The sequence below is a fragment of the Macrotis lagotis genome, chromosome 3, assembly GCF_037893015.1.
Source record: "Macrotis lagotis isolate mMagLag1 chromosome 3, bilby.v1.9.chrom.fasta, whole genome shotgun sequence".
In the NCBI taxonomy this organism is placed as follows: domain Eukaryota; kingdom Metazoa; phylum Chordata; class Mammalia; order Peramelemorphia; family Peramelidae; genus Macrotis; species Macrotis lagotis.
Window position 1 is genome coordinate 167311656 of NC_133660.1, and position 13885 is coordinate 167325540.

At 33.7% G+C, this 13885-nt stretch overlaps 1 protein-coding gene across 1 annotated transcript in view; it reads right to left on the bottom strand.

The window, feature by feature from the left end:
- LOC141517953 (phospholipid-transporting ATPase VD-like) overlaps positions 1–13885 on the bottom strand; it is a 54761-nt gene continuing 40876 nt past the window's right edge. Inside the window, exon 3 of the mRNA XM_074229505.1 lies at positions 1–3600. Within this exon, the coding sequence (XP_074085606.1) occupies positions 3402–3600 (199 nt within the window). The 3' untranslated portion in view covers positions 1–3401. The remainder of the gene's footprint in view (positions 3601–13885) is intronic.

Consider the following 13885-nt stretch of genomic DNA (forward strand, 5'->3'; position numbering starts at 1 on the left):
CACACAGCTAGGTCACTATTAAGTGTCTGAGACCAGATTTGAACCCAGGTACTCCTGACTCCAGGGCTGGTGCTTTATCCACTGCACCACCTAGCCACCCCTCCTCAATAGTCCTTGACAGCTCAAATATTACTATATCACTTTCTGAGCTGAAGTTCCCTGTTAAACAAACAACTTTGAAAATAAATGTTGTCATTGATGTGCATAATCTACTAAAAAAATCACAATTTTGGAGATTAGTTTGGTGGTTTATCTTAAAAGTAGCTATAATTTGGGGTTTTGAACAGGATGTAGAATGTACATATTTCATAGGTAAATACACATTATAGTCTATTATTCTGAAGATATAATCACTATATTAATTTTTAAAACATTTTCCAGTAATTGGACCTATTAATTTTCATAGTACCTCATTTGAACACACTCAAAAATATCTAATAAAACTTCTTTATTGTGCACATATGACTGACATAATATAAAGCAAAATTCAAAGAAAATACTCTTGGCCTTTAGAGACTTAGGATAATAGAAAACAATCCTCTCTGACAAATAATCACATTATACATAATTGCTATACCATGCATAATACCATCAAAAATTATTACTCTCTTCCTTCTAATATCTCTTTGTTTATCTAACAACATATCTCATATGTATAAACATGTGTCTATATGTCTATGTACAAAAATAGATACACATTTATATAATATCTTTAAGAGGAATAGTGGGAAAATAATATTATCATTGAAATCAATTTTAGAACAATATAAAAATCAAAAGAGCAATTAAGAGAACAAAGACTGGCATAATAAGAGAATTGCTCAAGCATTTCCTTAAGAGGAACAAAGATGAATGTTTTGCTGCTCTTATTAAATTTCTGCTGTGTTGTATAATGATTTCATAATTTTATCTCTCTGACATAGGAGAAATTATAGCCTTATTTTTTCCTTTCTTTTTAAAAATAGAAAAAATGTGAAAAAAACAACTGGCATAACAATTAAGGCTTTAGTTTTCTATTCTTATATGGAAATAAGGGATTTATATCATCTTCAATCCAATTCCTTTCTCTCACTCCATCCTCAGCCCCCTACAGTCTGGCTTCTGAGATCACTCAACTGAAATTGTTCTCTTCTAAATTAGCAACAATTTCTTACTAGTCAAATGTGATATCTTTTCTCAGTCTTCATCCTTCTTGACCTACCATCTTTCTTTTTGAATACTCTCTCCCTCTTTGAATTTTCATAATACTGCTGTCTCCCAAGTCTTCTCCTACCTATTTAACAGCTTTTTCAATCTCCTCTGATAGCTCATCATACATATTGTGCCTTTAATTTTCTTGTCTTTTCCTTCTATGTTTTCTGTGATAGAAGCTTAGGTATGTTAGGACTTGGTGGCCAGAATTCAGGGTAAGGATCAGAGTAAAATTTAATTATCATCTCTATTCCTCTGATTCACAGATTTAAATACTCAGCTCTTTACTCTTTCTTGAATACTAGTCTTGCATTATCAACTATCTGGACCTTTCAAACTGAATGTCTGTTAAGTGTCTTTTTCTCGTGCATGTCCAAAATGGACTCTATTCTCTTTCTCCACTAACACTCCTCTCTGCTGAACTGTACTATTTCTTACTAGGGTACCACCATTCTTTTAATCTCCCAGATTCATAATCACAATATCTTGATACTTCTACCACTACTATATCTCTTGCATTCATCTATTGTTTCTAATCTAAAAGAATATCTTAGACCACATCTTCATCATACTTCTACTTGAGATATTTTAATATCCCACTCATTGTTTCTTATGCCTTAAGTGTTCCCCTGCTTGTATCCATCACGCACATAACTTTTCCTTAAGTACAGAGAAATTTTCCTGTTGGCAATGTATTCCCCCTTTTCTGTTGGCAATGTATTCTCTCTTTATTCCCATCTCATCGAATCCCTCTTTGCTTCAAGATGTATCTTAAACACCACCTTCTACATCAGGAATAGGGAATGCCCATTCAGCAAGTTTTATAAATCATTTAGGCTGGTGCTGCCAAAGTAACTGCAGGTGGGACTCAAAATTCAATAAATCTAGGAGCTTCTTAAGGGTGAAATAATTAAATGTTTGACCAAATATAGAAGGTTAATTTTTAAATTTTGGCCCTTGGCAGAAAAAAAGGTTCCCTGTTCCTGTTCTTTCTTGTTTCCTTCCCAATCAATAATGCCCTCCGTTCCATAAGTATACTTAACTACCTTGGATTAATTTTGTTTACTCTATTTCTATTTATTTTGCATAATAAATATACAATATGTATATAAATATATGCATATGTAAGTACACATTTTCTCTACCTCCATCCTACCTCCCTCAATAGTAGAAATTTTTCTTTTTTTTTCTTTTTATCTTCGTATTTTCAGAATGTCTGGCAAAAAAGAAACACTAAATCAATAATTAATTCAATAGCTGATTCATACTTCTTTAAATTTTATTTCACAGACCAGTAAAGGCTTATAATCAGTCCAGTTCTACTTCTTGTATCCATCCCTACTGATACCACTTTAGACCCTCCAACTTCATTTCCTTTCTACCAACCTACCAAATCTGTCTCCCTAAAACAATGTTTTCATCATTCTATTCTCTTCTTAAAAACCTTCAAGACCAGATTCCTCACTCTAAAACTCTAGACCTTCTAGAATTTAACTTTGAGCTGTGGTTGCAGTTTTACTTCTGGTTTACCCACTATTCCCAGCACATGTTATCTGTTATCCAACTTCCATGAAATCTAAAGAGTTTCTCTTTCATCAATTTTATATGAAAGCAAATACTAATTGACAGTTTTCTTATTTTTAAACAATTGCACAGTATATTGTAATACTATTTTGGGAGCTTTCTCTACCTACATATCTTCCACTCCTCTTTCTGGGACATAATTAGGAAAAAAAATCCAAATTCTGATATTGAATCGAAGGCTATAACTTAGAATTCTTTTTTTTGAAAGGCAGAGTGTTATTCAAAATATATGAAAGGTAACAATGAGGAACTTGAGGAGGAGTACTTTACAGTCTTGACTTTGCAGAAAAAGATGCAAAGGCTTATAAAATATAATAAGAAAAAAAGCAAACTTTCTCATATTAGTCAAATGTAACTTCCCTACTTTTCCTTGACATTCTCCAAGTAAATAACCTGGACTTATGAGTTGTTGGCTTCTTGGGAACTAGGATCATTATTAAGCATCTTTGCATTTTCCCCAGCACCCAACACATTGGTTTAACACACAGGAGGAACTTCAAGGTTTGCTAAAAAAGTTACAACACCCAAGGTAGTGCCTTCAAAGGAATTTTAGTATTTTATGCATGAAAAGACTTCTTCCAATAAAGGTGTTTCAAAAGTATTAAATAAACAAACACATACTTTACTCACCTACTATATACCTTTGTTATTAAGTTGTTGATCTGTTTATCTATTTTATATTTTCGGTAATCTTCCAAACCATCTTTAATTGCTATGATTGTGAGAACGACCACAAGAGGCAACATAGTAATTTCTTTTTGGAAAGCTTCTACCAGAGGGACCCAGTTGAGGACGACTAAAAAGAGGAAATACAAGTTGGCAGCTCTGGAAAAAAACACACACACACATATATATTCTAAAGAGATATTGTTATCAAGATGTATTAACTGCAATTTGAAAGGTTTTATTTTTAATCACAAATCTATAGAGCATTTTTTCTAAGAGTCTTTTATACTTGGTTTGGTATTTAGTACTACAAATATAATATTCAGGAAAAAATGATACTGTTAAAAATCCAACTAAAATGGGGGCAGCTAGGTCGTGTAGTGGATAAAGCACCAGTCCTGGAGTCAGGAGTACCTGGGTTCAAATCTGGTCTCAGACACTTAATAATTGCCTAGCTGTGTGGCCTTGGGCAAGCCATTTAACCCTGTTTGCCTTGCAAAAAAAAAATCTAAAAAAAAATCCAACTAAAAGTTTTATCATTCACATAGAAATCTAGAAATCTACTTTCCTCTCCTATTAGTTTTAAATTTAGTATTAAAATAGTTTTAATATTTGATCATTTAATAGGACCTACAAAAATAAGTAGCAAAATAAACATTTTTTTTTATTTTTTCAAGGCAATGGGGTTAAGTGGCTTGCCCAAGGCCACATGGCTAGGTAATTATTAAGTGGCTAGGTAATTATTAAGTGTCTGTGAGGTCGGATTTGAGCCCAGGTCCTCCTGACTCCAAGGCCAGTTCTCTATCCACTATGCCACCTAGCCGCCCCAAAAATAAACATTAAGAGAATGCAATTGAAGCACCAAAACTTTTGTTTCATTTTATGGCCAGTGATTTTATCTCTGTGGAAAATCCTCAATAAACAAACTCCTTTTACCAATGCAAATTGGCACCTACTCTCCAATTTACAATCTGAGAATTGCTATCTTAGAGAGTTGACCTAAATTTACCCATAATTAAAAGCTACAAACCTTAGCCTATGTAAACACATTTTTTATAAATTTCGTAAAGCAAAGTCCATGAGGTATTCCTCTTCTTTCTACATTAAATTCTAGGGACAGCTAAGTGGCTCAGTGGATAGAGCATCAGCCCTGGAGTCAGGAGGACCTGAGTTCAAATTTGACCTCAGACACTTAATAATTACCTAGCCGTGTGACCTTGGGAAAGTCACTTAACCCCATTGCCTTGCCCCCCCAAAAAAACAAAACAAAATTATATTCTAGGCCTTGATTACTTAGATACATATGTTCTCTATGATAATTCTTGTGGGCACAATCAATCTACTTAAATAGAAAAGAAACAAAGTAGACAGTCTCTAAACTCAGTCAAATGACTTAATAAAGACAACATTGACATAAGGATCATGGGACCTTAAGAGTGATAAAGTGGGTGACATTTGTTAAAAAGCTAAGCAGGAATACAGAAGAAAAAAATATACACAAGTTTTGAAAGATGTCTGAGAGGTGGGAAGATGGTCATTGATTTTTGTTCTGCAAACCCTATCCAACAACAATAATAAAGCATGTTATGAACCCCAAATCAATTTAATATACCACTCATAATATTCTTCTATATTTATTCATAAATGTTTACCATAATAAAACCTTTTGCCCCAAAAGCTAATTAAAAATTACTAGAAAGATTTCACTTGGACTTAACTTGTTCTGTGAATCTCCCTCCCTCTCTCTGACCATCTCTCTTCTTCCTCCAATTTCTTCATCTCTTACTATTGTCTGTGAAACAGGCTCAAGTCTCTATAATTATAATTATAAAAAACAAAAGGCTATTCTCCATAGCTAAGTTTTAAAATCAAAACTGTTTTAAAATTTAAAGCTAATTATTAAATAATTACAAATATTTTATGTGAGACATTCTATAATAAAAGAATTCAGCAACACCTTTTATGCTAATTATTTATATATATAGTAACATAACTAGACAATTATTTATTGCTTAAGGAAACATTAAAGACTTTTTTTTTTAAATCATGAAACCACAAGGAGTCTGTGAACCACAGTAAATGACAGTCATTGGGTTACAATAGATGTTGATGAATAAATGATAGATCATAGAAGTATCCTTCTTCTCTATTCCTGTCATGGAGAACTACTATTTTTTTTTTCTAATCTTGTCCTACACTCTCTTGTCAGACCTTCACATGAATCATCTCCTCCCCTTGAATACATTTCCTAATTCTGTGCTCTGCCATTCCCACCCCCACCAAATTACTACCACACCTATTTGAAAGTGGTTTCTTCTTAATGAAAAATTTTCCCAAAACATTTTGTTTCCTATCTCCATTTCCCTATTCCATTCTACCTTGTATCACATTTGTGAGGCAGCACAGATAGGAGTGGGTTTGGACTCATGAAAACTTTGATTCAAATTCTATTTTCAACACAGATTGTTTGACAGGAAAAAAGATACTTTAACCACTGAGACTCAAGTTTCTTAAATGTAAATGGGGAAGTTAACATCTGTATCTAATGATATAAACTATAACTAATGAATAAGGTTGTTTTGAGGCTGAATACAAATAATGGATGTAAAGCACCTTGCAAAATTTAAAGCATTATATAAATATTAGTTATTATTATGATGATGTTTGTATTAGACTATAAACTATTTAATAGCAGGAATTATCTTTCCTATCCTTATATCTCTAAGTGCTCAGAAGAGTATAGGTACTTAATAAATATTTGCTGAATTAAATTCCACCTTGCTTATGACTTTGTAGTAATAGACACTGAGATCTTCCTTACTCTAGAGTGAGAAGGTAATAGACTAGGGCATAAGAAATACAGTCACCTTTTTTTAAACATAACAGTTCTTTTAAAGATTTAACAATAGGGGTGGCTAGGTGGCACAGTGGATAAAGCACCAGCCCTGGAGCCAGGAGTACCTGGGTTCAAATCCGATCTCAGACACTTAATAATTACCTGGCTGTGTGGCCTTGGGCAAGCCACTTAACCCCATTTGCTTTGAAAAACAATAAAAAAAATTTTAAAAAGATTAAACAATAGAAAATTTAGAAACGGACACTTTTTTGGGGGACAGGGGAAATCAGGAGCAAATGAAGTCAATAAAAAATAAAAAGTGTCAAATAAAACTCTGTACTATATAAATTTCTAACAAAACTAAGGGTGTTAAAGAAGGTCTAATTAGGGGAAAAATTGTCTTTCCTCCAAAAGATTTATATTATAGTTTTCCAATTAAACATAAATTCTAGACTATAGAAATAGGGCAAATCAAGTTAGATATGATTCCAGAAAAGCTATAATTTCCAAGCTATTTCCCTTTCAGATTCTATGCTAAAAGTATTAACCTGTAAGTTAAAAGGATTGATTTTCTCTCTTCCCTTCAGAAACACAGCAGTCCCAGCATATGTATTATTATTGTTATTACTCACAACCAGGAAACAAAATTGCTGTGCTTCAAGGCTATCAGATTTGAGAGAGAAAGAAAAGATCATTTTAAAAACTAACCCTAACTGATGACATGGATATCAGGAACTTAATAAATGAAGTTATTTAAAAAATTATCTTATTGGTCAAATTTAATGGCTATTAAGATGAAAGCTGCTGTCTGGCATACATAAGGATATAAGGACAGCATCTATCTTTAAATAGTACCTTTTATGGGGTGGCTAGGTGGCACAGTGAATAAAGCACTGGCCCTGGAGTCAGAAGTACCTGAGTTCAAATCCAACCTCAGACATTTAATAATTACCTAGCTGTGTGGCCTTGGGCAAGCCACTTAACCATGTTTACCTTACAAAAAACCTAAAAATAAATAAATAGTACCTTTTAAATGCATAGTTAGTACTCTATCAATATATGTTAAATGAAGAAGTATGTAAATTGTCATTTAAAGTTTCCATATAATGTCTTTACCTAATATAGCTGAGATCTTTCATATAGAAGAATACCTAGTCCAAAATTATAATCAAATTCACTATATGCAATGGCAGAAAAATTGAAATTTAAATATTAGCTTCTAAAATTATAGAATAAAAATATCTCTTCTACTTTGTTAGACAGTTAGGTGGTAGTAGATAGAGTACCAGACCCAGAGTTAGGTAAATTCAACTTCCTGAGTTCAAATCTGGCCTCTGAAACTAGCTGTGTGATCCTGGTCATGTCACTTAATCTTATTTGACTCAGTTTCCTCATCTCTAAAATGAACTGGAGAAGAAAATGGCAAATCACTCAGTATCTCTGCCAAGAAAATCCCAAAAGGGGTCATGAAGTGTCAGACATGCCTGAAAAAAAATGACTAAAAGCAATAACAAGCAACTATTTTGTTGGCTAGTTTAATACTTGAGGGAAGATAATAATAATTTAGCATCATTATTTGACTGAAACAATGGATTGCACTGGTGAAGAGAACTCTGGTGAGGAAGTCCTTTATCCAATAAAGATCAACCTGGGAAGTTAGTTGACTTGCCAGTAGATGTCAAGAAGTAGGATTTGCACCTAAGTCTTCTGAAACTATAAGGCTGGCTCTTAACCATATCATGTTGCTTTTCCAATAAAAAATTATACATACATACATACATATATATATATATATAATTAAAATGTTTCAATGAAAATGTTTATAAGTCATACTAAATGTGAGGTAAGGCTGTTACTTATGCTTTAATATAGGCTGGTCTCATATCTAGAAAAGTAGATAAAAGGAATCTTATAACACTTCTCTCTCTCCAGTCTATTAGAGAACATAAAAATACTCATTTTTTAAAAAAAGAAATGGGATAATTGTATGTGAAAACAAACAAGAAATAATAATAATATGGAAAGGCAGAAGAAGAGAAATCTGCTCTGGGTCAAGAGGTCATACAATAAAAGAACATGACTAAGAGAAAAGGTAAAATAAAAATAACTGAATACTTAGTTCACTAGGAAATATATTTAAGGGAATGCAGGCAACTAATTGTTGAACTGGTGTTTGTCCTTCATTTTCAAAAGGGACTATGATATCTGGAAGGTGATGTAATGACCTGGAAAGAATTGGCTAAGAGTGAGGGCTGTCACCAACCTTATTTTTTCCTCTGAAGTCATCTGGGTCCTGTGGCCAGATATAGATCAGGATAACTAGAAATGGCCCTGGATGCAGTGGCCTTTAATTTTTTTTTAATTTTTTTGACTTTTGCAAGGCAATGGGGGGTTAAGTGACTTGCCCAAGATCACACAGCTAGGTAATCATTAAGTGTCTGCATCTGATTTTGAACTCAAGTCCTCCTGACTCCAGGACTGGTGTTCTATCCACTGCACCACCTAGCTACCCTACTTTAGCTTTTATTAATTTGGTAAATCTATCGAAAAAGGAAATGAGGCTAGTCTGGCATGAATTATTCTTAAAGAAGCCAAGGGTGGCTTGTGGTAATAAGTCCTTTTCTTTTGAGCAATAAGCCAACTTATTTCTGACTTATGAAAGCTGACTTAGCTAAAGTACAAAATGGCTCATCATAGGTAGATTACCTGCTGAAATTCATAAAACAAAGAAAAATTCAGTCTGGTCTTAAGGTCTATGTGATTCCTTTCTAATATGTTGAACTAGTAACAATTGCAAACCTTATTGTCTTCCTTGGCCAATTATTTAGGACAAGACTGAGACGCTCCCAAGACTTGTCCAAACTGATGATTGCAATTAATTTCTGGTGATTCATATTGGCACAAATGAGGATACCATGAGGAAACCAGAAAACATTACTAAAACTCCAGAAGTCTTGAGCAAAAAGATTAAGATCATAGAAGCATTAAGTAGTGTTTTCCTCACTGATGCCAACCAAAGGAAAGCACTTTGAGAGATAGATTTGGGAAGTAAAATATTCCTTAAGAAGATGTGTAAGAAAGGGGGTTAGATTTTTGCATCATGGTTTAAAATATAGAAATGACAGGTTCTTATACAGGAATGAAGGGCATCTAACCATGGCTGATGTTTGTCTAACTGAGACTTATACATCTAATTGAAAGACTTTTAATTGAGAAGAAAGAAGGAAAGCAAAAACTACCTATATCTTTCTACTGAGTTGTAGAGGATTGGTTGTATAGAGGATAGCTATAATGTAGGAAGAAGAAATATCCAGAAATTCACAGGATTGGATCTTATCTCCTGTGAATTTCTGAATATTAAGGACTATGTCTATTTTTTGAAAAGAATAAAATATGGATGACAAAGGAAATTGAACAAGTGTAAATCAAGGAGGTAAATTTGACCTCTCTGAAATTTGAGGAATTATACCAATCACTGAAATATGGTTCTGGAAGGGTATTTCTTATTCAAATCTAAATGATGTATTTAAATCATGAAGTGATCATCTAAGGAAACAGCTTTTACGCTTATGAGATCTGGAAACTTCCCCTATGGGTTTTGCAGTCCTTGTCTACCCAGCAGCCACAGCTACTTAATATCCAGAAATGAAAGTTCCTTCCAACAAAGTTTTTCTCCCTATAAAATGTTTCATGAAAATTATGACATTTGTCCTGCCTTGTTGCTACATCTATAAGAACCACTGGGTTTTACATCTGGCTTGCAGCTGAAATCTTCTATAGACATTGCCTCCCTGTATTAGAAAATAATTTAGCTGAAAGCAAGGACTTTTTCCATTTATCTCTTCAGTGCTTAGAATAATTCTTTACATATAATAATACTCTATAAATGATTCTTTTGTTAATTCATAGAAAAGGTAAAGGAGGGGGTTGTACTGGCTAGAGTAATACTGCACATGAAGAAGACAGAGATTCACAGTGGGAAATCAAGGAACCAGTTATAAGATGGCAGAGGGGCAGCTAGGTGGCGTAGTGGATAAAGCACCGGGCCTTGGAATCAGGAGTGCCTGTGTTCCAATTCGGTTTCAGACACTTAATAATTATCTAGCTGTGTGGCCTTGGGCAAGCCACTTAACTCCATTTGCCTTGCAAAAACAAAAAAACAAAACAAAACAAAACAAAAAAACAATGAGAGCTGTTTCAAAGCAAATTCTCTATAATTGGAGGCCTTCAAGCAGAGACTGGCTGACTACTCCTGTGACTAGATGACTTACTGAGAACCTTTTTGGGTGGCTAGGTGGCCTAATGGATAAAGCACATGCCTTGGAGTCAGGAGTACCTGGGTTCAAATCCAGTCTCAAGACATTTAATAATTACCTAGCTATGTGGCCTTGGGCAAGCCACTTAACTCCATTTGCCTTGCAAAAAAAAAAAAAAAAACCCTAAACAAAACAAAAAAGCATAGCAGAATGGTATGTGGTTAAATATAAATAAATAGAAACTGTAATAGAAGTGAACTTGTCACTGAATGATAATAATATTAACAATAATAATAATAATAATTTTGTGAGATTAAAAAACCAAAAGGAGAAACTTTATCTTGTAACAAGAAACTATATTTGCTGGAGTGGAAATGCTAGAAATATTCTGGGAAGTTGCTACCATACCATGAAATAATGAAATGAAGAAAGAGAATACAATCAGTTATTGTCCAGTACCTATATTATATTTTGCTAGACTACACTAAAAAGGTTCATACAAAAAAGGTTTGTATAACACTTTAAAGTTTGTAATGCATAATATAAATATTATCTCATATCCTCACACTGTTCCTATGATATATGTGTTATTTTCCTCTTTTATAGATGAGGAAGTTGAGAGAGGTTAAAGTGACTTACTTGCCAAAAGTCACATAATTATCAAGAGTCAAAGCAGAACTGAAACTCAGGCTTCTCTGACTATATCTAGTTCTCATCAAAATGAAAATAATTTTTTCTTAGATTTCTAAAACTCACATATTCATAGCTAACTTTCAAAATATTAAAGTATCATCACATCCTGTCCAACCACACTAAAAATATATGTCTTCAAATGGAAATCAAAACTCTAAAAAGATTTTCCCAGGGTCACTCAAGTACTAAGTTACTGAAGCAGAATTTGATTTTGTAAATTTGAGATATACTGATGACTCTGAAAGGGCATATCTTATTCAGATCAGTAAAGGATATTTAAATCATCAACAAAATAGCTCTAACTCCATGTCTAACATTTTACATCAGATTACGTGCCCTGAAGTGAAAACAGCTAAAGAATCTGAGAAAGAGATGTTGAATTACACACAGAAGCACATTATAGCTGTAATGGTGACTTCAATTATAAGGACATCAACTGGACTACTCTTTCTTCTAAAATGATAATTTGCTGTAGTTTGATGATTATTTATCCTTTAGGAGATTAAAGAACAAAAGGGGGAACTTTATCTTGTATCTTGTACCAATAAAGTATTTGCTGGAGTGGAAATGCTAGAATTATTCAGGGAAGTTGATATTGTATCATGAAATTTGAAATGAAGAAAGAATACAAATAGCACATGTACTAGATTTTGCTACAAAAAAGTGCAATATTTCTATAAGCATAATGGCAGAAGGACTAAACTTCACAAAGATCTAAGCCTTGTGAGTAAAGGACAACAAAATAGGTTTAAAATCTATTTTTGAAGACTAGAGAAAGATCAAAGACGGTAGATGGAACAGTATGCTCAACTATAGTTTGCTGTCTTGGCCAAGGAGCAGACTCTTTGAACTGAAAAGTACAGAATAAAAATGGCTAATATTGTGATAAATAAGGAGATAATATCAACTGCCTTTAACAAATTCAATTTTCTGGAGCAGGCAAACATCATTGTAGCATGCTGAAAAACTGGCAGATGGGATTGATGAATCACTATCGAATTTTGAAAAATCCTCGCAAATGTTAGGGATACAACAGGATTGAAGAAGGACAAATGTGATAGTGGCACTCCAGAGAAAGAGAACAGAGTCTAAAGAGTATAGGACTTTAATTACTGGAAAAATTCTAGAACATGTTATTAAATGAATGGCTAATAACACTTGTAAAAGGAAATGAGGATTACAAAATATCAGCATGGCTTCACCAAGAACAGGTTATGCCAGAATAACTTCATTTTCTCTCTTTTCTTTTGACAAGAGTGCCTAGATGAATAGGTCAAAGGATTATTGTAGATTAGATACAAATGGTAGCATCTGATAACTTTTCTCAAATAATACTTATGGAAAGGATGGTGAGAAGTTAGCTAGATTTTCTTATACTTGGGTTAAAAAAATCAGATTCATACAAAATGGGGGAGATCCACCAAACCAGAAGTTACTTTAAAAAGACCTGAGAGTTCACAAACTGTAATCCCTATGTTAACAGAATGATATAGCCACAAGAAAACTTGTAATCTTAAACTATATGAAGAGAGGCATACTACTTAGAAAATAATAGTATGCCTCTTATAATATAGGAAGGGCAGCTAGGTGGTTCAGTGGATAGAGCACTAGCCTGGAGTCAGGAGGACAGGAAATTGAATCCTGACTCAGACCCTTGACTCATACTAGCTGTATGACTTTGGGCAAATCACTTAACCCTGGATTGCCTGGCATTCAGTCATTCATATCTGGCCACTGGACCCAGATGGCCCTGGAGGAGAAAGTGAGGCTGGTGACTTAGCACAGCACCCTCCCCCACTCAAATTCAATTCATGTGCTTGTCATGGCATCACTTCCCTGATGGTCTTCTTTGAAAATGAAGGACAAGTATAATTATTTAAGAAAAAAGAAAACTGAATCGAAGTATTCTGTTGTGGTCAGACCATTTTAAGACTATTGGATCACATTTAAGGAGAGATAGTGAAAAAGTGAAGGAACAGAATCCAGAAAAGAGAAAATGGGATGATGAAGGGATTCAAGATCATGCTATATCAGAAATACTGGAGATCTCAAATCTAGGAGAAAACAGAGTGGGGGCATGATAACTGACTTCACAGAGTTGTCAGAGGAAGGACTGGATTTATTCCATTTGTCTAGGGTGCAAAAGAAGAAAACAATGATTGGATGTTCAAAGAAGCAAATTTATGTTTGATGTCAGAATAGAGAGGAAGCTTCATAAAAATTAAAGGTATTCCAAAAATAGAATGAACTATCAAAGGAAGTAGGGTGACTATGTTTTAAAGCAAATACTGAACAATTACATGTGTAGCACTTTGCAGCTTCAGGCAGTCAACAAACGTTTATTAGGCAATTAATAGCCACTAAGATCTCTTCCAATTCTAAAAATTCTAAGACTCAGTCAAAATATCCTTGAATACCTAACTTATGGTAAGAGTGAGAGGACTGTACCATATATAAAGCATTTTGTAATTTGCAAAGTCATATAAAATGAACTATTCTTCATGGCAAGTCTTTTGTGAAAGTTCATAACCTGACTTCCAAGTAGGCTGCACTAGTTTTAGAGACAGGCAAAATAAGTAGTTGCCTAAGGACATAATAAGAAGTATCTCTTAATATAATTTTTATGAATGCACATATTTTTAATACCCCAAAGTTCTCT